This window comes from Hordeum vulgare, chromosome 5H (genome assembly GCF_904849725.1).
Source record: "Hordeum vulgare subsp. vulgare chromosome 5H, MorexV3_pseudomolecules_assembly, whole genome shotgun sequence".
Lineage (NCBI taxonomy): Eukaryota > Viridiplantae > Streptophyta > Magnoliopsida > Poales > Poaceae > Hordeum > Hordeum vulgare.
The window spans coordinates 390,081,682-390,108,349 of record NC_058522.1 but is presented as its reverse complement, the minus strand read 5'-3'; the positions used below and the strand labels follow the sequence as shown (position 1 = coordinate 390,108,349).

At 46.0% G+C, this 26,668-nt stretch overlaps 2 protein-coding genes across 3 annotated transcripts; one reads left to right on the top strand and one right to left on the bottom strand.

Moving 5' to 3' along the window:
- The first annotated feature begins 14,353 nt into the window (after positions 1 to 14,353).
- Positions 14,354 to 18,486, top strand: LOC123451795 (NEDD8-conjugating enzyme Ubc12-like). Of its 2 annotated transcripts, none has more exons than XM_045128334.1 (6): positions 14,354 to 14,469; positions 14,636 to 14,824; positions 16,860 to 16,968; positions 17,587 to 17,665; positions 17,732 to 17,848; positions 18,044 to 18,486. In XM_045128334.1, the coding sequence occupies exons 2-6, from the start codon at positions 14,716 to 14,718 to the stop codon at positions 18,179 to 18,181; spliced, it is 552 nt and encodes a 183-aa protein (XP_044984269.1). In that variant the 5' UTR covers positions 14,354 to 14,469; positions 14,636 to 14,715; the 3' UTR covers positions 18,182 to 18,486. The 2 variants fall into 2 exon arrangements, with proteins under 2 accessions (XP_044984269.1, XP_044984270.1); XM_045128335.1 differs by lacking the exon at positions 14,354 to 14,469 and adding an exon at positions 14,476 to 14,568.
- A 3,966-nt stretch (positions 18,487 to 22,452) lies between these two features.
- LOC123451793 (sugar transport protein 14) lies at positions 22,453 to 25,584 on the bottom strand. Its single transcript, XM_045128333.1, has 3 exons — positions 25,198 to 25,584; positions 24,835 to 25,059; positions 22,453 to 24,107 (listed from the first exon to the last, which is right to left on the bottom strand). Exons 2-3 carry the CDS (start codon positions 24,974 to 24,976, stop codon positions 22,657 to 22,659), a joined length of 1,593 nt encoding a protein of 530 aa, XP_044984268.1. The 5' UTR covers positions 24,977 to 25,059; positions 25,198 to 25,584; the 3' UTR covers positions 22,453 to 22,656.
- Between the last annotated feature and the right edge of the window lie 1,084 nt (positions 25,585 to 26,668).

The window sequence follows — 26,668 nt, the reverse complement described above, 5'->3', positions numbered from 1 at the left end:
AGAAGAAGAATGCTGCTACATCACCACCACCATTACATGAGGAGGGCACTTGAGTACATGGGTATGGGTACCACCCTTGGCTTGTCCCAAGCTTGGGGGAGGTGCCCCGGTATCGTATCACCATCACTTCCATCATTACTATCTACCTTAGTTCGATCCATAGTTGTTTCATGATTTAGAGAAAAATAATCAGATTTGCTTTGCTTTGCTTAGTTTTTTGCTTTGAGTTCCATCTATCCTTGTAATAGAGTATGCAAGTTATATATTAAACATTAGTTGAGTCTCTGTGCTTTACTTGTGCGCACCCATCATCATAGCATGGCAATAAAAAGAAATATAAAGATCATATACTCATATCATGAGAGGTAATGACTTCACACAAAAAGGGTATAAGTGATAAAAGTTGTTGATATTAAACAAACATAGTGTTAGTCATTGTTGCAATCTAAGCAAGATTATGATAGAGGAGAGGAGACTCGCATATGAATACACTATCTTGGACATATTTTATGATTGTGAGACCTCATCAAGTAGTATATATGATCAAGTGTTGATGTTGACATGGAAGACAATGTAATGATCATGGTAGTTTATATTCACATAGAAGTTATATGGTCTTGGATCCTTCAACATGTGAAGCTTGCTTTAGATCCTTTGCTAGCCCAAAAATTCCACACTAAGTAGAGATACTACTTGTGCATCCATAACCCTTAAACCCGGTTTATTGCCATGAGAGTCCACCATACCTACCTATGGATTGAGTAAGATCCTTCAAGTAAGTTGATGTCAGTTCATCAAGCAGCAAAAATTGCTCCTAAATATATATATGATCTTTTATTTCAATGGAAAATAAGATTTGTATGATCTTATGATGGCAAAGAAATAGAAGTGACAGAGTGCATAATAAAGTTTGCTATCATAAGGGGCAATATAAAGTGATGTTCCTTAGTATTAAGAGTTTGCACATTCAAAAACTCAAAAGTGCATGACAACCTCTGCTTCCCTGTGCGAAGGGCCTGTCTTTTATCTTTGGGAGTTCAATCATGTGCTTGAGTCAATAAAGTTTATTCCTCTTCCTACCTATTAATTCTATAGTTGCAAGCACCATGTGTTGAGGAAAGTTTCAGATTTATATATCCAAGTGGATGTAGATGATCGTGATTTATTATTGTTGACATTATATTTGAGGTAAATAATTTGGATGGCAAATCATTTAAGCCCCTATCTTCCTATGTGTACTATGGAAATATGAGGTCCAGAAATATGCCTTGAGCGTGAGCAATCATAGAAGAATAAATGATAGTTGAGTATGTGCACTTGCCAAAAATAAATCTCTTACATAGACTCTCCTCTGAACTACGATGAATTATGATTGTCTCATTGACCGAAAACATAGTTTGTTGATTGCCAATAAGGTTTATGCTTCATACTCTAATAGTTGTGGATGGATTGTTACTTCAATATGAGAAGTTATATGATAAAATACGTGTTTCTACGATAATATTCATGATGCTCTCATGTTCGTATTTTGTTTTTATCGACACCTCTCTCTCAAATCATGTGGTCGTTATTATCGAGCTCGGCTTCCATTTGAGGACAAGGGAGGTCTAAGGGGGAGTTGATACGTGCATTTTGCATCATGAATTACTATCGATATTTATGTTAATCATGTCCACTATCTCTTATAGTCATACAATTCTTATGATCTTTCTCTCTGAATATGCATGGTACATCACTCAGAGGAAAATATCTAGAAACTGGAATTTTGGATCGGGAAACCAAGAAAAAGGTATAAAAAGCAACTTGCTCCAAATGACCTGAAATTTTACGAAGAATTTTTCTGGAATATTTAAGAATTTTTGGGCCAACAATATACGAGAGAGGGACCACCTACTGGCAACAAGCCAACAAGGCGCCCCCTAGGCCGTGCCCTGATGTCTTGTGGGCCCACTGCTGGCCCTCTAGCGAACATCTTCTCCTATATAGTGTGTTTTACCCTACAAAAAAATTGTAAGTCATCTTTCCAAACGAAGCGCCGCCATCTTGAGGCGGAAACCTGGGCAGAGTCCCTTTTGCTCTTCGACAGAGAGATTCTGCTAGGGAAACTTCCCTCCGGGTGAGGAAAATCGAAGCCATCATCATCACCAATGCTTCCTCCTTCGTGGGAGGACCAATCTTCATCAACATCTTCCCGAGCACCATATCATATCCAACCCTAGTCCATCCCTTGTATTCAATCTCCGTCTCAAAACCTCAAATTGGTACATGTGGGTTACTAGTTGTGTTGATTACATCTCATAGTTGATGCTTGTTGGATTACTTGGTGGAAGATATTATGTTCAGATCCTTAATTATTATTATTACACCTCTCATCTTGAACATGTTGATGATGTGTGAGTAGTAACTATTGTTACTCGGGACATGGGAGAAGTCTTGTTATAAGTAATCATATAAAGTTGGTATTCGTTCGATATTTTGATGATATGGTTGTTGTTACTTCTCTTAGTGGTGTCATGTGAACATCGACTACATGACACATCACCATGTTATGGGACTAAGGGAAGTCATTGTGGAGTAACAAGTAGATGATGGGCTGCTAGAGTGACAAAAGCTTAAACCCTAGTTTATGCGTTGCTTCATAAGGGGATGATTTGGATCTACATGTTTCATGCTATAGTTAGATTTATCTTAATTCTTCTTTCATAGTTGCGGATGCTTGAAAGAGGGGGTAATTGTAAGTAGGGTGTCAGTTCAAGTGATAACAACACCTTTGCAACGGTCCACCCACATATCAAATTATCAAAGTAGTGAATCAACTCAATATGATGAACATGACTAGACAGAAGTTCCCATGTGTCCTTGAGAGTGCTTGCTTTATATAAGAGTACTTTCTGGCCTATCCTTTTCTATAAAAAGGATTGGGATACCTTGCTGCACCTTTGCTACTATTGTTACTTGTCACTTGTTATGAATTATCTTGCTATAAAACAATCTATCACTATTACTTATAGCATTTGCGGAGAATACCTTGCTGAAAATTGCTCATCATTTCCTTCTGTTGCTCATTGAGTTTGACACTCTTACTTATTGAAAGTACTATGATTGATCTCCTTGTACTTGTGGGCCATCACACCCAGAACAACCTTTTCACGGTATTCCCCACCTAGGACGCATAATGCCTTGAAGCGTAGGTCACACTCTTTGGGAGGTCCGCAAACACACCTCGAGAATGCCACACTCGGGTAAACAACACAATTTTTTTTCCACCAAAGACACATTGTAGTATGTATCTCTTACCATCTGCAATTTTCTTGATTTGGTGGATATCCTTGTGATGGCTATGTGCCTCCTTCCATGCCTCCTGAAGCTCTGCGGTTGTAGAAGACAACATGGAAGCATGTTCTTTATTTTTCTACTCAAGGACCTCACATTTAGTTATGGCATCCTTGAGCACTTGTTGCACTTCAATGACCCTGGCCTCGTGCTTGTTACTCACAGACCTCGGTGACAACAGTTCGGCAGCCGCCTAATTGGCTCCCGCCTTTTGTTCGACATCATCTCGCCTTGCTTTGTTCAGCTCGGCCTTAAGCTTCTCGACCTCCGTGGCAGGAGCTACAATTGTCATGCAAATAATTCACACCCAAGGATACAAATAAAAACACCTCACTTTGATGAGAAAATTAATGTAATACTCCAGTTCTGACTTACCTTGTGCGTCATCAAACCGCTTGTTGAGAAGGTCGAGCTCTTCCTCGGAGCTCTTAAGCTTCCGATTCATTTACGAGTTGGGGGTCGTTATCAAAGACGAGGCATGCATAAATGTGTGTTCGACTCCGAAGTTATCAGATTTTCTAAATCCTCTACTAGGTTCTTTTTATCATCCTACCAGAGTCTGGGGCTACGGCTCATTTTTCAAATTATACGGGTGTGTTTTCCACACTACTTCGACCCAAGCATGAGTTTTTCAAACTCACATGGGGCTCGGGGGCTACTGGATATGGGGATTGCTTATAAACCCATAAATACAACTACTTTGTAAAAAAGAGATTGTGAATTACCTTGAAGCCCGTCAACAAACCGTCGAAAGCCTCCTTCAATGTGTTATCAACAGATCGAATACTTTTTAGAACCGCACTCAATAGAATGTGGCGTTCTTGAGGGATGGAAGAGTCATTTAGACCCTCCTCCATCATGGTCGACCACCTAGTTTGGGGCCGCTCTATTGTGGGCGGCTTCGGGTGTGGTGTTGCAGTTTCTCCTCTCGGAGAAGGTGGTACGGATGATTTAGTAGGTTGAGAGGTCTCCAGAATTGTCTTCGGAGAAGGCCCGGGTATTTCGTCTCTCCCTCTTTGCTTGCCAGAAGGGATTCATCCTCCTGGTCTTTGGTGGCCAAGGTGTTAGCCTCATCCATGATGTCATCACCCCCGGCCCCAGCATCCAGCTCGGAGGTGGGGGGGGGTCCTTCGAGATGCCACCTCCCCAATCTCCTCGATTACCTGGGGAGGTGTGTTGTGTGAGGTGGTTCTGCTCTCCGGCAGCTTGGATAGTAAGGAACCCCCCTCCGAACGTTGATCGGTGGGAAATCATGCGGCGAGCTACAATATGGAAAGAAGCCTACCGTTAATAAGAGAATCCCTATGCGGAAAGACGTTCAGGTTTTTCGGATTCATACCTTTGTGCTCGAGGCTTCACCCTCAGGGTCCTTTGAGGAACCCTTTCAAAGTCCTTGGATTCCTTGTTGGAGTCCAGGACATCATCGAACAGGGCCTTGGCCCCGCATTGCCTCTTTGGGGGTAGAGGGAGCTCGATCTCCCTCGGCATCTTCAGATGCTGCACTTTTTTGTGTGGGAGGAGCTGCTCTCCTCCCCGCCTTCTTCCGCTTCTCCCTCCAGATGAGAGGGAGCAAGTGTGTCTTCGGACCTCATGTCTGGAGGTCCTTTCGACCGAAGACCCTCTTGGGCCTTCTTCTTATCCTCCTTCTTTTCTTCCTTCTTTGGCGTCGTATATGGCTTTTCGACCAGCATGGCCATTAATAAATCCATCCTGGGGCCCTCAGGCAACGGCGTCGGGCAGTTGATCTACCGAGAATTCTGTAGCCAGATATGTGAAGGCAAAGGCAAAGGCAAAGGGGAATAAAAACCTTCGTAAAAGGGGGAAAATCCAAACACATATAAGGGAATCTTACCGGTCCGGGGGGATTAGTAACATCGATGTTGATGTCCTCCTCTTCGACCGGCTAAGTCTTCTGCGGTTTGAACAACACCTTCCACAACTTCTCATGGGTGATGCGAAGAGGTTCCGCACAGTGGTCAGGTCACCCGGACTGTAAGACCACATCAGAGTAGCCCGATGTTGACATAGGAGGAGGGGAGGATGTAGCATGACTTGAATTACATTTGTTAGCTTGATTTTGTTTCCCAACAAGATGGAGATGCGTCTTTTCAACGCATTCACCTCCGCAGCCTCCCCCCAATTTAGAAACTTCCCCGTCCAGGATACTAGTTCGGTGGGAGTACCAGCTCTGAATTCAGGAGGTGTTGCCCTCCCCGCCTCGCGTGGCTCAGTGATGTAGAACCACTCCTTTTTCCATGCCTTGATGGTATTTATGAAGGTATCATCCGACCATTGAACCAGGGGGATCTTGCTAATCATCGCTCCCCCATAGTCTGCCTGGTCACCATTAACTATCTTCGGCTTGACGTTGAGTACTTTCAACCATAAGCTGAAGGGGGTTGGGCCCGCAAAAAGGCCTCACAAACTATGATGAAGGCCGAGATATGTAAAAAGGAATTTGGGGGAAGATCATGGAAACCTAACCCATAAAAAAACATAATTCCCCGAACAAAGGGGTGGAGAAGGAAGCCAAGGCCCCGAATAAAGTGGGGGATAAAAACCACCCTCTCGTCTTCTTTAGGAATAGGAATGACCTAGCCCTTCTCCGGAGCTCGGTGGACGGTGTTTGCCGACAAATAGCCAGCACTCTTCTACTCCAAGATGTCCTTTTCAGTGACACAAGAGGCCTCCCGCTTGCCTTTCGAGCCCGAGACAACCATGGCCGAAGTAGGGAAGGGGTTCGAGGGGATTGGGGAAAGGAGAAAGCTTGGAAGCTGGAGCTTCGAGGATTGGGAAAGGTAATGACGATGTGAGATTTGGAAAGCGTAAGGAGGCTGTGGTGGCAGGTTTCCTTTCTATAAGTCGTTGTAATACCAAGAGCACCTCTGTTGCACCGTGAACTTTGTCATTTCCTAATAAACCATGCAGTTATGTGCGCATGGGATAGCCAAAATCATAACCATATATCTTGAAAATGGTGACACGATCTCCGTGTTGATGGAATATGTCAACGAAAACTACCTCGAACCACGTTTCTGTAACGCGTCATTGGTCATACCAGTCGCGACCTTTCGTTGAAAAGGTTGTCAGGAAAAATGTTGTTCACTATCGAATGGTCTGTCTGGAAGAATAAATTATATCTTTATGAATATATATATATATATATATATATATATATATATGTGTGTGTGTGTGTGTGTGTTGTGTGTGTGTATTGTTTGGAAACAAGGAGGTCATCGATGGCCAAACTATTATCGGCTGAATATAAAAAGAGGGGAGAACTCTCCCTGCAAGCCGGAGACTTTGGACGCACGAAGCAGCTGGAAGTCAATACTACAACATTGGAGGCCAGATCGGGGGCTACTAAGGGAGTCCGGGACTAAGGGTTCATCGGGCCGCTTACCTGTTTCTACGGGCCAGACTCCTGGGCCATCTTATTATCATTATTGGAATTCATACAGATAAGGCAATGATGTATCCAAGACGGACTCTTCTGAAGACTTGGCGTGCACCCCATGGCCACGTGGTAATTGACATGTTTTCTCTTTGATGTAACCGACATTGTGTAACCCTAGAACCCCTGGTGTCTATATAAACTGGAAGGGCTTTAGTTGATAGGGTAAGTTAAGTTTCTTACTCCTAGGGTTTAGACCACGACATATGATATCGAGGTGGATCGACTCTGTACTTGATACTCCACTATCAATATAAACAAGAGCAGGACGTAGGGTTTTACCTCCATCATGAGGGCCCGAATCTAGGTAAACATCGTTTCCTTTGTCTCCTGTTACCCATTCGTCCAAGATCCATAGTTCGGGACCACCTACCCGAGATTTATCGGTTTTGACACCAGCACATACCACCTTTTATTCTCTCGGTCTCTTCGCGGGCGTGTGTTAGTTGAGTTTTTAAACTCTCAATTTCTCCACGTGTCGTTGGTTTTCTGCCTGGAGTTTTTTTCTTTTCATCGAGATTCCAAGATAATGCCTGAGATTGGCCTCGTGTTGCGATTCAGCATATCTTTTTGATTCTCTCACCACATCCAAATCTTTTTGCAACAGACCTATGAACTCGGCTGTTATAAAGCAAACTTTCATTAGAAAAGGGTGCCTTGCGCAACTATGTATTATTCAAAGTAATTACTCACCGTGTGCTTCCCTTGTGAATTTCTTCACTTCCTCCAATTTGGCCTTCGCAGCCTCGAGCTGTGTTCAGTTTGTCTCAAGGTCTTCGGACAATTTCTTGTTTTGATCCCTCTGAGGCCTATAAAATATCATAACAAGATTATTTAGACCCTTAACTCGGCCTTCCCGGGCAAATTAATGCTCGAGGGCTACTCGGTTAGGATTTGTGTTCGGTTGTTCAAATTAAACACTTACCTTAAGACTCGTTGACATGCGGTTGGAAACTCCTTCAAGTCCTGCTCAGGCGGCTCCGAGGTATGCATCCACCGAATTAAGAGCATTAAACTCGTGTTTGGAAAATTCAGGGTGATGCGGTGACTCTTTTCATCGTCGGTGATTCATCTCGCTTTCAACTTCAAAATTGGTGACCGAACTTCCTCGGGATCCTCTGGAAGCTGGCCTGTGGCAGGAACCTCCGCATTATCTCTTGTTGTTGTTGAGTGCCTTTGTTTGGGGTCATATCCTTGAACCCTCTCAATGTCTTCGGACGAAGGTGGTTGTGTACGGTTCCTATAGAGCTTAGCAAAAAATATGAATACTCACAAGTGGTTGTAAACAATACCCAAGTTATGAGTTTAATTTATTACCTCTTGGATGGAGGTACGATCGAGGTAGTCCCTGTGGATGCTCCATGCTTAGAGGCCCTACCATTCTTTTACGCGGGTTTGGCTCACGTTGTTCTTGTCGGTGTTCGGCGCGTGGAGCGACAACCCTTAGGAGTAGAAGCCATCACAATGGGGGACGAGCGCACTTTTCGGGAAGAGGCTTTCTTTTTACCCCTAGTAGAGGAAGGGAGTATCCCAGGGTGATTGGCTGTAAGAGCAACTTCAGAGCCGTTGATGCTGTCCTAGAAAAAGACCCCGTCCTCGAATATGATTGACGTATCTGGTTTGTCATGGAACCCCGGGTCATTGTCGCGAGAGTAATTATCCGGTTGCGAAGGAGGACAGTTAATTGTCTCAATCCAGCGCCTCCAGTCTTGTTCGGAGAATCCCAAAGATTTAATTAGCCAAAACTAATATAACATTCGAATTATCAAAATAAGACTATACTCACCCATTCGATGGGATTATGACTCGAGTAGCCGTCCTTGGTGCTCGGGCGGATGAACTCTTCTTTTTCTCCTTTGAAGAGGTCGACCAGTATGATAGACATTGCTGCCTGGTCGGCGGGACCTTCCCGTTTGTAGTGGGTCGCGTCATTTAAACCATTATAACTCCATAAGGGATGTGTGCTTTGTTGAAGAGGCTGGACGTATAGACTAATGACCGTGGCAATCACATCGATGATAGTTAGTTTATGGCGAGCTAACAACCTCACCTTGGCAACCGGATATTTTACTTCGACACTATCCTCGTGAGAAGGGCTCTTCGCACGCCAGTTAAACTATTTCTTTAAGGGAGCGGTTGAGAATTTGGGCATACCCCTCCGAGCTTGATAAAATAAGGGGACGCCCTCAATATAAAACCATTCGGAGGTCCACTCTTCAGTGTCCTTCTTTGGGGTCCCTGCAGGGTACCCCGTCCCGGCTATATGCCATACTTCGGCTGTGCCAACTTCAAAAATCGTCCCTCCTTGGGTACGAGGGACGAAGCAGAAAAATTTCCTCCACCGATTGAAATGGGCTTGACAGCCTAGAAACATCCCATAAAGGGCAACAAAGCCTGAGATGTGAAGAACGGATCCGGGAGTCAGATGGTGAAGTTGAATCGCGTAAAATTCTAATAAACCCCTTAAGAAAAGGTGAATGGGAAAGCCCAAGCCTAGTAAGAGGAAAGGAATGAAGCATACCCTTCTTCCTTGCATGGAGTAGGCAATTTCTCTGTGAAGGCCTTGTCATTCGCGGAAGTTAATACAGAGAGGGAGGGCTCTAGATCTAAGCAAGGAAGGTATCCTTGCACCTCTAGATCGCATAGACAAAGACGAGAAACAAAGCAACTTGCCCATTCGCCTGGGAGAGGGCCATGAGGGCACCACGGGAAGCTTGGAACGCTCGCCGTGTCTCTAGGCTCTCTTATGTTCTTTTGATGGTTGGGAAACAAGATGTGTTGCCTGAAGCACGCGTGGCTAATTTAATAGGTGTTTTTCCCCTAACCCATGAAGGGCTTTTTGATAAAAGATTATTAGAACTGCCTATCTCCTATTGGTGCACAAGAATGGAGGGGTGTCATCAACCTTGAAGCAGAAAAAGTTAATCTTGTGGGCCACGCGACGCTTCGACAATCAGGAATGCACCATGAGCCGAATTGGAGTCAGACGAACATTGGAGAAGAGGGGAACTCACCCTGCAAGCCGAAGACTTTGGACGCGTGAAGATGCTAGATCAAGACTGCGACATTGGAGGCCAGTTCGAGGGCTACTGAGGGAGTCCAACACTAAGGGGTCCTCGGCCACTAGCCTATCGCTATGGGCTGGACAGGTGGGCTGCTCTGTGTCCGTCACTGAAGGACTGAAGATTGCGGCACCATGCCCAAGACGGAGACCTCTTATGCCCTGGCATGTACTCGAAGTCACGATGATGGATTCAACATGTTTGCTCCTTAACATAATTGACATTGTGTAACCCTAGGTACCCCGGTGTCCATTTAAACCGGAAGGTTTTAGTTTGTAGGGCGGATTAAGATCAATACTCCTAGGGTTTTAGACCACATCATACGATCTCGAGGTAGATCAACTATGTACTTGATACACCATCATCAATATAATCAAAGCAGGATGTAGGGTATTACTTCCATCAAGAGGGCCCGAACCTGGGTAAACATCATATCCCCTATCTCCTATTACCCATCAATCCAAGATCCACAGTTCGGACCCCCTACCCGAGATCTGTCGGTTTTGACACCGACATTGTCCCACACGTACTGCCCTTGAGTTTCATACAAGAATGCGTATGCATGAATGGTTTGCCCTCTAACCTGTAGTTCATCATGACAACGTGTCAACGTGTGAAGAATAGACAACGTGTAGAGGAACAATGGGTGAATGAATGGCTAAATCAAACATGTAGAGCAAGAAGAAACAAAACTTGTGATCTTCATGGTTACCACATATAATGGCCACATTGCCTCTAGGTGATCAACCATGCCACAATACTTTGTGACAGAGATTTGGATGGTTTACTATCGATACACTAACGACTTAATATTGCATGCATGGATGATGTGCATGTCATATGGTGAATGTGCTTTCATGCATGAAATGAATCATGCACGCGCTGCCAAAAGAGGCCCTTCTGCTCCTGCCTACGAAGTCCATAGATACGACCAACCACACATCACACAACAACTCATCCTCCATGACCGAGTACCCCCACCATCCTTATTACTCTAAAAACGACAACAAATTCGAAAATAAACTCAATGGCATTTGACCGAACATCTGTCGGGCGTGGTGTTTGCCATGTTTCATCAACATGGGGTCGAAGGGTACCTCACTGCAAACAGATCCTAGGTGGACGACACTATAGTACAAGGCGTGCACCGCGTGGATGGTGGTTGCAGACGTACGACAATGCCTAGGTGGCGGCCGGAGGGGTACAACGGTGGCGTCGAAGGAGGAGGAGGTCGCAGATGCAAATAAAGGGGAGCAGGGGTGGAGTGGATGAGAATGAGACCAGTTGGGGGATTTGAGTGGGTTGGGGTGTCGGAGTCGCACATTGAGGTCATTTGGACTCCAACAAAGCCCACAATTTGCTTCCAATTTGCAAGAAAAAGCATGTCCACACCGGTCGGCGAACCGATAGAGGCACGCGTTGGATGGCAAACCCCGTTTGTATCATGCGGTCCAAACGATTGCGGACGATTTGAGGGTCGCCATTGAAGATGCCCTAAGCGCGCGATGGTCGAGGAGATTGTCAATCTTCTCGTGCTTAGCTACATTCAATCAAGAAGTCAAATTTTTGGACTAGCTAACGAACCCATTCTTGATGACCCCCCAAAAGAACAGGAGTCGGTGCGTATGTGTTGACTACACGGTCTTCAATAAAGCATTGCCCTAAGGATCCATTTTCACTCCCCCACATCGACTTGGTGACACATTCCACAACGGCCTATGAGTGTCTCTTTTTTGGACGTGTACTGTGTGTAGTACCAGATCCACACAAGGGACTCTGGTCAACTGGTGACTCCATTCATAACCCCATATGTGCCCTTCTGTTATGTGACTATCGTTTAGATTGAAAAACGCTCGCACTATGTACCAACGTGCGATGCAAAAGCGTGTGCATGAGCAGATTATCCTCAAGGTGCATGGCTATGTCGATGGTGTTGTCATCGATACTAAGACGACCGATTTTCTTCTTGGCGACATAGCGCATACCTTCGCTAATTTGTGCAAGTTCGGTATGAAGTTGAATCCAAAGAAGTGCAAGTTTGGGATCCGGTCTCGGAAGATGCTCGACTTTATCGTCTCCCAGCGACGCATTGAGGTGAATCCTGATAAGATCAAGGCATTGGACAAGTTGGAGACGTTGAACAAGGTCAAAGATGTGCATAAGTTGACTCTCTTAGCCGGTTTATTTACCGGCTTGGCGAGAAAGCCCTTCTGTTTTATCGCCTGCTGAAGAAAAGCGACAAGTTCGGTTGGACCACCAAGGCCGAGGTGGCCGTGGCCGACAACAATTGTGTGCTCGGCACCAACCCCATCATTCTTGCATCGCACGATAATGAGCCCATACTTCTTTATATATATGCTACTAACCAGATTGTGAGTGCATTTCTCGTGGTGGAGCGCAAAGAGGAAGGCCAGCCTCACAGTGTTCAACGCCCTGTCTACTTTGTGAGGAAGGTGATGCCGCCTTGTAAGTCCTGCTACCCACACTACCAAAAGACGAGGTATGACATCTTATGTCAGCGCGGAAGTTGCACCCCTACTTACAAGAAAATGTGATAATGATGGTGAGCAATGCGCTCCTATCTGACACCATCAATAACACGAATTATGAGTGTGTGGCGAGATGTTGATGGATACTATAATACCGAAAGGGCTATAAGAATATCTATTTATCTTCAGAGGAGGAAATCTCAATCTTAAGCTAGTGAGTCCCTTGTCATATATTTAAGTTATATTTAAGTTACCATTATAATCACCATGTTTGACGAACCCAAAGCACATCATCCAGTATGAAGATAGTCAATGCTCTCATGGTGTATGGAGTTACTCATACGTTAACATTTGTGTGATAGTATTAATAATTAGCAACGATACGATCTCATGGTATATCAATCGGTTGGGCTCGTTCAACACAATTATTCTTCCAACAGTGTGTTCCCACTGTTGCGGGCATCCTTGTTACTTTAACTATGACCATGATAAAAAAACAGGATCATCGTACAACACACGAACTAATATTTCTCCATGCAAACATGTGAGCTAATATCTCTCGATGTAAACATGTCAACTAATATCTCAACGCATATCTATGCTAAGCCCGCTTGCACATCAAACGTGATCAAAAGATGGCCTAATGGAACTCCTAACTTTCTAATGATGATTGTCCTAGTCTATTGATTGTATCCTAGAAATGACTATGTTTGAATCAAGCTCTCTATGTTGTCAAAACAAAAGATCAGTTGGACTCATATCTGTGCTAAGCTCGCTTGCACATAAAACGTGATCGAAAGATGGCTTGATGGAACTCCTAATTTTCTAGTGAAGATTTTCCTAGTCTATTGGTTGATTATCCTAGAAATGACTTTTTTTAATAAAGTTCTCTATGTTGTCAAAACAAAAGATCAGGTGGACCGAGAATAGTCCAATCTATCATACTAACCTAACAATTTGCGATTGTAACATATTGCACGACAGCTTTGGCTCGCGTTCGTCAATGTCATCATTGCAACAATAGCCTTGTTGTATTGTAAGGAAATCCTTATTGCAAATAGTATTGAAAGATGACTTTATGGAACTCCTAACTTTGCAATGATGATTGTCCTAGTCTATTGATTGATTGTCCTAGGAATGACTTTGTTTGAATCAAGCTCTCTATGTTGTCAAAACAAAAGATCAAGTGGATCGAGAGTAGTCCAATCTATAATACCAACCTAACGATTTGCGATTGTAATAGCTTTGATTTGCGTTCGTCAATGTTGTCATTATAATAATTGCCTTGTTGCATTGTAAGAAAACCCTTATTGCAAATAGTATCTCCTGCTTCCACGCCTTTTTCATCATCATTGTAATACGACCCATTTTATAATTGCAATAGGATCTTTCGCTAACCTCCGTCCCTTCTCCGTCGTCTATTCTCTTCAAGTCTATAGAATTTTGTGATAAGGCTGGTTGTAATAGGTAGTATCATATACTAGTATCATGCATATGATACTAGTGTATGATACCACATCGGTAATGTATAGTACATCATATGTTATTATCATATATTAGTTCATTTATTGTCATGCAAGACATATAGTAGCACATTATTTAATATGATACGGTATCATGATATGATACTCAACCTTCTCTTTCTTCATTTAATTCTACGACACCTCATCAAAATTGCCTAGTTGGCATGCATGATACTATCTACTACTCCCTCCGTTCCTAAATATAAGTCTTTCTAGAGATTTCACTAGGTGAGTACATACGAAGCAAAATGAATGAATCTATACTTTAAAATATGTCTATATACATTCATATGTGGTCTTTTAATGAAAACTCTAAAAAGACTTATACGAGTATTTAAGAACGAAGGAAGTATGATACTATATTACGGGCAGCCTAACGTGACTATACGTGCGTGCAGAGTCCGGGGATAATAAAGTCTAGGACTCTTTTCTAAAAGATCCGAACATATTCCGCGTTATAAAGTAGAGTATTCAGGCTGACGAGGGCGCGTATTCGATCCGTATACTAGCGTTTTCCGCGTACTCTCCCGAAACGCCCCCACTTTCCCCCCTCTCGTCGCATCTCCCTGGCGGCGGCGACAGGACATCGGGCGGCGGCGGCTGGACAGGTCCTCCTCTCTCTCACTCTCACTTTCTTTCTCTCTCTCTCGGCAACAAGGGTGAACGGCGACCGGAGCGGCGCGGGCGCCGGCAGAACGACGGGAGCGGTGCGGGGCCCGTGTATCGCTGTTCCTCGTCATTGATTCAATCTCTCTGACGCATCTCTCTCTGCAGCCGCAGAACGAAGGAAGGGTTCCTCGTCCCGATCCGCACGGATCCACCCCACGTAGGGGCCCCGTGCACAAGGAGCAAAGATGATAAACCTTTTCAAGATCAAGGGGCAGAAGAACGAGGAGGCAGCCAACTCAAAAGGGGGGCCTCCCGTCAAGAAGCAAAGCCCTGGGGAACTACGTCTCCACAAAGGTTTGTTTCCCCGGAAGGGATTTGATGTTATGTTACTTTCAGCCAGGCGTCTCACTTGGTATCGGCTGAGTTTGCTGCTTTTTGTGATTATTTTGCGAGCTGCTGTGAAGAGTGTGTTGTCATGTTTGACTTTTCAGATTAACTTGAATAGTTTATGTTGTTCAATGGGTATGTCATGTGTCCTGGGAAACAAGGATATACTCCCTCCGTATCATAATATATGACGTTTTACCAGTTCATTTTTGAGCTGCTAAACCGTCATATATTATGGTACAGAGGTAGTATCAGATTGCAACTTAATACTAGTTGATGATATAAAACGACTAGACAAGTGTCAACCAAACGAGATTACCATAATCCAGCACAATGCTGAACAGAGCAACAATGACATGCTGTACAATGCGCATTGATTAGTGCCAAGCTGGTCTTGCAACCTTGTGCGTTCACACCTCTCTGCAAGTATGCAATTCTTTTCGTTTTTCATTTGTTATTTACAAATGAACTATGGCTCCTGAGTAGATTAGTTAACCAATTTGTTGCATTTTTATTTTGGAGAAATTATATGCGTGTCCCTTATGTTATGTAATAAAAACTACATATTTCTCTTGTGAAAAAGACGGGGTTGTATTGGTTTAGGTACTACCGTGCTAGTACTATGTATGCTGTGTGCCTTGCTATGTACTCGGTCAGTTCCAACTTATTTGAACTTCTAGCTTTGTGCTAAGTCAAATTTCTCTAAGTTTACCAAGTCTACGATTATATCAACATCTACAATACCAAATGAGCTTCATTAGATTCATCATAGAATATACATTTGCACTATATATATTTGATGCTGTAGATGTTAGCACGTTTTGTTATAGACTTGGTCAAATATAGATCGACTTAACACAAAGCTAGAACTTCAAATAATTTGCAACGAAGGGAGTAGGCTTTACTGCTATCCATATTGGCTGACCTCGTACTGGTTATGGCCAAATTTTGCATGCACCATGATTCATGTGTGTGACAATTTGGGAAATTTGTATACCAATGATTATTATTATCTGTTTGTTTTCGTTTTCTTTGACTTGAGTGGTGGACATAGTTCTCACACTGCCGCTCAGTCCACACAGACGTGCTACCTAGCCATTCTCATCCAGATGAGGAACGTCATGGCCCCTGGCCTGGCGTGGGGAGATAGAAAGTGACCCAGTGGTGGGAAACATGAGAATTGGGGGTGCATGTGTGTTAATCTGAACCACCATGTTTTCTTTGCCACTTGATTTGGTTATATGACAGTTGCCTTACTCACAAAGTCGTAGTCAGCAACTCAGTCTCATCTCGATGCTGCCAGCCTCCAGCCTCAACTTGAGGACGAGGCAGAGCAGCAGCAGAAGTAGGGGGAGGGAGATGGGACATGAGAGGGATGTGGAGGAGAGGATGAGGTGGCAACATGGTGGAAGTAGGGGTTAGTAGGACACTAGGGCATGGGAGGGTGGTGGCAGAGTGGTAGTGGTAACGAGGTATGAGGAGAGGGTGCAGGCTTGTGTGATATCAGTGGCAGTACGCTGAGTGTGGGATAGTATGCTGAATGATATCAGTGGCCCATCTATCTCCCTTTTGGTCTTTGCACATTGGATAAAGTAATCAGCTGCTGCTGTGGATGAGATTGGCTTCATATAGTTGTCAACAGGATAACTATGTTCAGGACTCTAATATTTCTTATATAGTAATGAACGTCCAGATATCTGATATCCAGGGTTAAATCCCAAATTCACTATTTCAACTTAAGTTGACTCGAGATATACTCGTGAATTATGAGGATTCACATCGGAAATTCTACCATACTAAAAGTTGAAGAGTACTAAATTCTTCTATTGCTCAAACCTGTGGTGTCAATCTAAATGTCGTTTAAAATGTTAACATCAACCTATCTATTCATTTCTTCCAGATTTATGCAGTACGCACATAATGAATGCAGAGTATTAGTTAGTTCTATTTGGATAGTTTTCAGAGCATGGATCTTGGTGACAATTTTCATTTTAACATGTAGATATTGCTGAGCTTAACCTTCCAAAGACAACTAAAATTTCCTTCCCGAATGGAAAGGATGATCTCATGAACTTTGAAGCCACTCTACGACCTGATGAAGGATACTATCTGTAAGTATCTTATACAGATGCTTGTTTTAACTCTACTCTTCTTTTCAACTTTTACTGATGGTTATTTGTTAATTTTGATTTTGAATCGTTTAATCTTTGAATGGACATTCAAACTAATTTAAAATATTGCACTGTTTGCTAGTTGCCACATAGATGGATTGGAAGTTTAAAGATGATTGTCAACAATTTTCAGTCCTGCATTTTGGTATACTTGAAGGAATACTTGTTGATGAATATGGATTAAAAGAGATCAAGTTCTATTTTTATTTTTCAGTTACATCACATCCCTCCAAAATATGTCTGGACATAGCATAAAGAAGAACTGTCCCATATAACTGTAATAGAAATATGAGTAGTAGTTGTTGACTATTGTTACATTAGTTTCATTATTAGTTTTCATCAGTTCCACTCTCATTCATGTTCCTGCTCCTTGGCCGTTGCATCTCAGCTTGTCACTACCAAATTGATTTTCTTAATGAAGAGAAAACTCTATTTTCATTGGCCCCCTTTATATTGATGAAGAATGTTGTTTTTTGTACACTATTGTACACAACCTTGTCAGTTCATCGAAATAATAGTAGTCAATTATTCTAATATCCACAATGTCTTGTCTATTAGAGGTGGGGCATTTACATTCACCTTCCAAGTATCTCCTTCCTACCCTCACGAGGCTCCGAAGGTCAAGTGCAAGACCAAGGTAACACAATCTGACTCCTGTCAATCATCATCATACGTTGGTTATTGCTAATGTGGCGACTTTCAGGTTTACCATCCTAATATTGACCTAGAAGGAAATGTCTGCCTTAACATTCTGCGTGAAGACTGGAAGCCTGTCTTGAACATCAACACCATAATATATGGCTTAAACCTTCTTTTCTCAGTAAGTATCATATTCAAAACTGTTCCACCTGCTGATTTTCCATTCAAAATGTAAAATGCCGGAGTTGCATGGATTTATATTGGGTTTCTGTGTAGCTTCTGGTGCAAGTTTATCTTGAGGGAAGACAAGTTACTGCTTGCCTTTTGTATTATCATGTACCTGGCCACTAACCATCTTCTTAATTCTTTTCTGCAGCAACCCAATGACGAGGACCCCTTGAATCATGAAGCCGCGGCCGTCCTCCGAGACAACCCACAAAAGTTCCAGAGAAATGTTCAAACGGCGATGTCGGGAGGCTATGTTGACAACACCCACTTCCCAAGGTGCAAGTAAGGTCCTGATGTGTGGTGCTCTGGTTCCGACTCCTGCCCGGTTACCCCTGAATGCCGTTGCACAGTATCAACGATGTGGCATGTACCCAGGAAATGTATCGCATTTGTTGTGTTAGACGTGACTGTTATTATGCTTGTTTGCTGGATGAACTGTAGTCAAGCATGTTGAAGAAACATGGTAAGCAGAAAAAGTACTTGCCTGTTATTGAGCTGAAAAGTCGGTGGATATGTTCCAAGCGCAGCAACCATAGGAGCATTGAACTGAATTATCAAAAATAAAAGAGTCTCCAGGCGAAACTTGAAATATACAATGTCTGGTAGTGAATGATTGGTAGTGAAACCAAAGCGTCAGTGGTAAGTCCCTGCTTGAGATATACGGGGTATATAGGAAAACCTGCATTTCTTGTCTCCAGGAAATTGTTGGTGCTTTGGGTGGGAGGCAGAGTTTCTACTCCTGAGTTCAAATGAGTTTGGTGAACAGTAAAATTAAAAAAAACTCTGAAATTTTTCTGTCACAATTTTTGACAAAAGTTTTAAGTGGTTGTCAATATTCGTCATGGAATCCCATTCTTAGAAGGCATGGTGAAAAAGATAAAATTGATACTTTGAAAATGCTACTTTCAAAAGCATTTTGAAACACCGATTTTATTTTGTTGCCTTCTAGGAATGTGATTCCACATTTTTTTACAAGCACTTAAGTTTTATTAATGCTTGTTACAAAAAATAATCCAGATTTTTCTAATTTGTTTTTATTTTTTTATTTTATTGTTCATCGAGTTCATTCGAGTTCGGGAGCAAAAATACACTTTTGCTTTGGATGTGGATGTTGACGGCTACTTCAGTCTATAAGAGCATCTACAACCAGACCCTTAAACCCTCCCTAAGCATGTTCGTCCAGAGTCTGGATGGGTCGGACCTACTCCAAATTGATAAATCAAACCCTCCTCCCTCCCTTATCCGTCTTGTGTCCAAATAGTCATCCTCCTATACCCTTGCTCTCCAGTCTGCGTCGCCGTCCTCATCTGCCGTCCTAGATGTTCATGCCAAGCTATTCGTCCCCCACTGACGCCATGGATGTATGATGCCTCGACGAATCCATGGGCCCCGATCGTATATCTTCTCTTGTAAGGAGGAGAATGTCACACCAAGGGACCGGCACACCCGACAACACGTCTAGGAAGCTACGGAGAAGGCAGTCTGGGGACTACCTTGATGCTGTCGTTTGTGATCGTGAGAAGGAAGAAATTGTGGGGCGTGCACGACTTTGTTCTGGCCTACGAGTGGTCGGCTACTTTAGTCTAAGTGCATCTACAATCATACCCTCAAACCCTCCCCAAACATGTTTTCCTAGAGTCTCGGTGGGTCAGACCTATTCCAAACTGATAAATCGAGCCACCCTTCCTCTTGTCCGTCTTCCTTGTGTCCAAACGGTCACCCTCTACCCTTGCTCCCCAGTCCGCGCCTCTGTCCTCCTATATGGAGTACCCGGTCCACCACCAACGCCATGGACGTACGAGTCCATGGGTCCTGACTATCATCTCTTGTAAGGAGAAGAATATCATGTCGAGGGATCGACATGCCCGACAACATGTCTGGGAAGCTATGGAGAGGGTAGTGACATGGACTTGGCATCTGGGGACCGCCTTCATGCCGCCCTTCGTGACCGTGAGAAGGAACAAGCCGTCGGCCGCGCACGACTCTGTTCCAACCTACTAGTGGCCAGGCATCCGGATGTCTACATGGAAGAGGATGCCGCCATGGAGGTGGTGTATGATTCACTGCAACTCCAAAGACAGTGGACAACATCGTGAAACAACGGTGCCAGCTATGCCTAGGTGTTGTTCGATGAAATGGATGACCAAGACACGATACATTCTTTCCCCATGTTCCATCGTACCGCTTGCTTCGTTTGTTGCACATACGATTGGAACAATTTAAGGATGGTAGTTTCATTGTGATGCATATTGTAGGACACATACATGATGAGTGTGATAAATTCGGTGAAGAGCATATGCATTATGATTTGGGTAATACCAACTCCCCTATGTTTGATGTTGGACAGACACCATGGTAGCAAAGGCAAGATGTACGGTATTTACAAGCCATAAAGATATCTTGTTGTGCAAATCTCGGCTGGCCACAGGCATGGATCCAATTTGCGGAACCAAGCAAAAGGTGTCAAATATTGGCAAAAAGAAAATCCTCAAACACTACCATGAACACAAGAACTATGTGGAGCTGCAACCTATCAATACCATCCGTAATAAGGGGTTTCTCCAATATATATGGTCCACCATCCAAAAGAGCGTCAACGAGTTTAGCGTTTTCAATCACAAGTGATTGACCTGAACCAAAGTGGCATGGGAGTCAACAGACATGTACGTTTTACTTGCTTCACATTATCATCATTTGTATTGCTAGCTTCATTTGTTGCATTGTTTTGAGTGATTCTTGTTTTGCTACTTAGGGTTAGCGGCTGCTTTGTACAACCAAATGAAGGGCAAGCCATTCACTTTGCCCCATTTGTTTGCTGAAATTGAATGGGAAACCGAAGTGGCAACTCGTCCTCGATTAGCTCAAAACCTTCATTGAGAAGTTGAAGAAAAATGATAGTCCAAGCTCCGAACAATCTATTGAATTGGGTGATGAAGGTGAAAAAAGTGGATGGACGGGCGTAAAAACGACCGTGCCAACAAGGAAGCAACGGATGATGGGAAACAAGTGGGAGAAGGAGAGGGCCACGCGCCACGTCGGGTCAAGCAAAACGACGGACATTTTTTCTTCGTCAAGGAGGAGGGTAGATACAAGCTCTTCTTGAATGTGCAAACAAGGACTGATCCAAACTTAAAATTACCCGGTGTCCACATAGAAGAACACATGCCTACATGTCAAACAGTTGAATGCCATGCACACTAAATCACTAGACTACATTAAGCAAGAACAAATTGGACCCGGTGCCAATGACACATGCTAGCTCTATGTAACTCCGCCCCTATGTGCAAAGGTAAATGATGGAGTTTGACGGATAGAGGGTGAAAGAGAAGTTGAGAGAGAGAAGACAATGGGCGCAACAATGGAGGCATTTGATTCTTTCGTGCATCGTCTATCTATGTATATGAAATAATTAATGTTTATTTGGCATGTGTTGAATTCTGGTTTACTTTCCTTTGTCGAATTGTGGTGAACTTATAGCTCCATGATGGACGTGCATGAATACGGGGGTTTTGATATGAGAGGTGTGCTGATAAACGAGGAGCCGACCGATACTGTCTGCGAACGCGTTCGGACGTGTCCGCAGGTGTTCAGGGGTCGGATTTGTCTAATCTGATTATAGATGCTCTAGTATGAATTCTTAGTCAGCTCAGCTCTAACATGTGAGTCAAGTCATTGATGCTACGGAACTGTTCATGCCCTTGTCATGAAGAATAAGAAGACCCGTCGTTTACATTCCAGCCTGTGCACAGAAGAAGACTCGGCGCAAACCTCGGGATGTAGTTGGATCTTTCATTCACAACTTTATCACGACAAGCAAGTCCTAACGATAGACACGTACCTGATCAATCCACATGGCTACCGAGGGGGTCAAGTTTGACGGCTGCAAAGAGATTAATCAACCGGGACGATCCTACATTACGAGATCATATCTGCAGAACACAGTAGAATAGTCCAGTGCCTAGCCCAAGCAAGGCATCAAAGAAGGCACTGTTTTTTTTTACTTACTAGTACATGGTGACTGGCACAAGAGAAGAAACGAAACGCATACTATATTTCGAGGTTGACTTGAGGCAAGTTTAAACCAAAATCTCGGATCTATCGCTTAACTAGGAGGATGCTCGCTGCCATTGACGGCATCTTGTTTGTTTTAGCTGAAAGCCACGTAAAATACCAGGACCGAGGGCGACAGATAGCAGGAAAAATCTTCACGTAAACGTCAAGTGCGTCACCAGAGTTGACTGGCGAGTGAGACAGACAGGTTCATCTCCCACAGATAAGCATGCACTGACTAAACTAGAGCGAGTGAGGCATACCTTTCCGTTTGAACTGGAAAAGGTCAAAGCCTCAACGGTCCAAGATAATCGCGCCGGCATTGACTGCGAGCAAAATAAAATCTATAATCGCGTTCAGATAACATACATAATACAGTAGTACACAGTGTATCTGAAGATGAGAGTATGGTCATCACGTTACCGTGACATTCCGATCGAGATTAGAGAAAAATGCCCCAACACACACAGTGTCAGTACATCATCATAGCGAGAGCACAACGTAATGTCACACACGCACATAAACTTCCGTGCTTTTGCATCTCATACCCCGTGCCACCAATTACACCTTCTGACAGATCGAATCCTAATTGAACTCGTAAGAACTAAGAACACCGAGTCTTGGACAAGAACACACACACACACACCTATGAACCCATGCATTGTAATCTTATTAAAACACGCATCATCTTCATGGATCGACGTCTAATATTTAAGCATCTGATTCTGATGTGGCGACGGGCTTGACGGCGGCGGCGGCGGCGATTTCCTGGCGTTGGTGGTGTCCCTGGTACTTTGGGTCCTTGGTGACGATCCGCTTCCAGTACCAGTGCTTGTCGAAGAGCAGCCATATCTCCTCGATGGGCACCTGCTTGGTCTCCGGCAGCAGGAGGATGACGAAGATGGACATGACGACGATGAGCGCGGCGAAGAGGATGAAGACCCCCCACCGGAGGTGGCACATGGCCGCCAGGAAGCACTGCGCCACGGCGGCCGTCCAGAAGAGGTTGACGCACACCACCACGCTCTGCCCCGCCGACCGCATCTCCAGCGGGAAGAGCTCGCTGGGCACCAGCCACCCCAGCGGCCCCCACGACCACCCGTACGCCACCACGAACATGCAGATGGCCACCACTAGCACCGTGCTCACGCCCTTGGACAGCTCCTCCCCGTGCCCGAACTTGAGCGCCAGGATCGTCGCCACCACCACCATCGACACGATCATCTGCACCCCGGCCTCCATGAACAGCACCCGCCGCCCCAGCCGGTCCACCACCACCATGGACACCAGCGCGCCCACCACCAGCATCGACCCGGTGATGATGGACGAGTAGAGCGCCGCCGAGGACCCGAACCCCAGGCTCTGGAAGATCACCGGCGAGTAGAAGAGGATGGAGTTCATCCCCGACAGCTGCTGGAACGCCGGGATGCCCAGCGCGCCCAGGATCAGCTGCGGCCGGTTACGCACGGCCAGCAGGTTCCGGAACGTGCCGCGCACCGCCCGCGCCGCCTCGCTCGCCTCCTTGAGGTCCTCGAACTCGGCGTCCACCTTGTGCGTCCCGCGCACCTTCTCCAGCACGCGCCGGGCCTCGTCCAGCCGCCCGCGCTCCACCAGGCTGTTGGGCGTCTCCGGCAGGAAGAGCGCGCCCACGAAGATGGCGGTGGCGGGGCCCATGGCGAGGCCCAGCGAGAGGCGCCACCCCCACGGGTGGATCCGGTCGGTGAAGTAGTTGATGACGTTGGCCACCAGGATGCCGAGGCAGGTGGTGAGCTGGAAGAGCTGGTTCACGGCGCCGCGGATCTTGCAGGGCGCGATCTCCGACAGGTAGAGCGGCACCGCCTGGTTGCCGAAGCCGATGCCGATGCCCAGGAGGACGCGGCCGACGATGAGCATGGCCACGTTCATCGCGGCCGCGTTCACGGCGCCGCCCAGGAAGAAGCTGACGGCGCCCACCATGATGCTGCCGCGCCGGCCGTGGCGCTTGGTCACGTAGGAGGCCCCGAAGGTGGACACCAGGCCGGCGAAGTAGAGCGACGACGTGAAGAGCGTCAGCACCTGGTTGTCGTACTTGCAGTAGTCCGTCTCGTGCAGGTGCGCGTGCTTCCGGTTGTACACGTCGGGGAAGAACTTGATCAAGAAGTCGTCCATGGAGGTCACACCACCTGCGTTCAACATTCATTTCACCACAAGCGTCCATGCATCAGTGTTATGGTATAATCATGCAATTCAACTTTTATGTGGTTTAGTGTGGACGCTTATTTTTTTGCTACGGTATAATCTACTAATCTTTGACGAAAACATGTTGTAAATACTCTCTTTGTATCTAAATACTCGTAGTTAGAAAGAACTAGGTACAGAGTGAGCACTGTATAAGATATGATACCTCTACTGAAAATGAGAGGACACTCGGTGGTGGCATGTTACCAATTGTACTCTCTAGGACAGCTCACAATCATTAGAAATGGTTTCCACCCAAAAACAGATGAATTTCAGTCGGTAAAGCAAGCAGTATTGATGCAGACACCGGATGTCCAAACAAAACGAAAAGAAAAGATGGAGACACCGTAATGATCATTACGTTTGCATTTTCTCTTTTGGCCTACACAATGCTTTCTTCCTAAAGGAAAGCATTAACCATGATTGAGACCATTAATGATTCAGATCAGAATACACCGAGGAATATTTTGTACTAGTATAATCCTGCAAATAGTTTAGAAACCCATGCGAGCGATTGTTCGGAGAGGACTTATTAACAGAAAATAATGTTGAGGGAACAAGAAAATCTGACTAAAACCACAAATCTCTGAGACGAGGACAGAAATTTGAAATTAGGAAGACGGACATGGGCATGAACAAGAAGGGTTGGTACGAGGGGAGTGGAGCACTCACTGGATACCCCGAGGTCGTAGCCGAAGAGGGAGCCGCCGAAGGAGCCGACGATGCAGGCGAGGATGAAGTAGGGCGTGATCCTCCCCTCGTACTGCTCCGCCCTCCCGGCGCCGGCCTCGACGCCGGCGAAACCCCCGGCCATCTCTCTCTCTCTCTTCCTTCTCCCGTCAAACCACGAAACCAGGAGCTTCCTCACCCGTTCGCCTGTTTACACGCCCGTCCTCGCTGAAAGGAACACGGCGAGAGCAGAGACAGATGGGGGGAAAGAGACAGGGGAAGTCAACACACGGCAGTCGTCAAGAAACGGACAAATTAAATGTGGAAACCAGAGGCAGAGAGAGAGAGAGAGAGAGAGAGAGATACCTCTGCGCTGCGCTGCTCTTGGGCTGGCAGTCCGCCCCGCGGAGTATTCAAACCGGAGGCAGGTAGCCGTCGACTAAACAACGGGCATGCAACGCCGCTACTCCGGGAAGCGCCTGCTGGCCGATCTGGCTTGGCTGAGGGACGGGGAGGTAGAGGAGAGATGGGAGAGAGAGTGAGGCCGGCGGGAGGTGGTTGGGCGGGGGGTTTTATGCTGCACGGGGGGTGGATCGATCGGCACCCGGGTCGTGTGCCTGCGACCCGCGGGAGTGACACTGGAATTTTGCGTGGTTTGTTATCAGGCCGGTTGAGCGTTGATCACCGCCCGGATATGGCTGCGGCAGCGTTAGGAAAATGGCTTATCCGATCGGATGCGAGGGCCGGAGTGACGATGATGGTTGCTGCTGCGAGCCGGTCAAAGATGATTGGGGTGATTATGGTGGGACTGTGATTTCGGCGTGAAAAGTACTACTACTAGAATGCGTTTTGTTTCCTAGTAATTTTGAAGAGTCCACGGAGAGTCCTTCAAACGCATTATAGGAGGGGAGTGCTATAACAGACTTGCTAAAACTCAGTCAACTACTGGTCTCGACATTGCCTCGCTGTGGCAACATGGGGGTGAAAACCCCAGCGTAAATGAGGTCTTTGAGCTGCGCTTGAACCAGCTGGGCTTCGGCGACTCCACCCACCCTGCTCGAGAGAGCACGCGCCCCCACCCCGCGCCGCTGGCCACTCCGGCCGCGGCGGCCACCCCCAAGCTCTTATGACCGGCTGGGGCGGGCCTACCCCGGCGGTCCGCCGGCTCTCCCGGCCTCTCCAAGCGCCAGTCCGCGCGACGCCGTACCGCCCCACGGTCCGTCGCCTCCTCCTCCTGCGTCGCCCCGGGTACTTCGCCGTCTCCTGCCGGATCCAGCTCCCGCGCCGAGGCTGTTGCTCCGAGGAGAGTGCTCCTACGCTGCATCCGACGGTCTGCCGCGTGCCTCCTCCCCGGCGCCGATGGGGGGCATGGGATGGGATCCGCGGGATCTGCGGGATCGGGATCCATCACCTGTCCCAGAGGAGTCCGGGCGCATTCAAGGCCCGCGCGTCAAGTCCATCATCGTCGACTCCTCGGGGACCGAGGTTACCATTTCGGGGCCGGATCCGGGCTGGACCGAGGTGGCCCGGCGGGGAAGTCGCCTGACACCGGCGGAGCCCTCGGTCCCCCGGTCTCTCCCAGGTACGCCGGTCGGACCGCCGCGGCGTCCCCTCTGCTGGTGGCCCGCAAGCTGCGCCACACCTTTTAAGCCCGTTCGCCGGCCGTTGTTTTCGCTGTCTTAGCAAGCGCCATCGCCTAGCTGCCTTCCGCGACCCGGTTCATTGCCTCAGCTGTAGACGAGCAGGGCACATCGCCTCTCGGTGCCCCCGAAATCGTAAGGCAGGCATCTCGCTTAGGGATAGATTGGGTCCGACGCCTCGCGCGATTCAGTTGTCC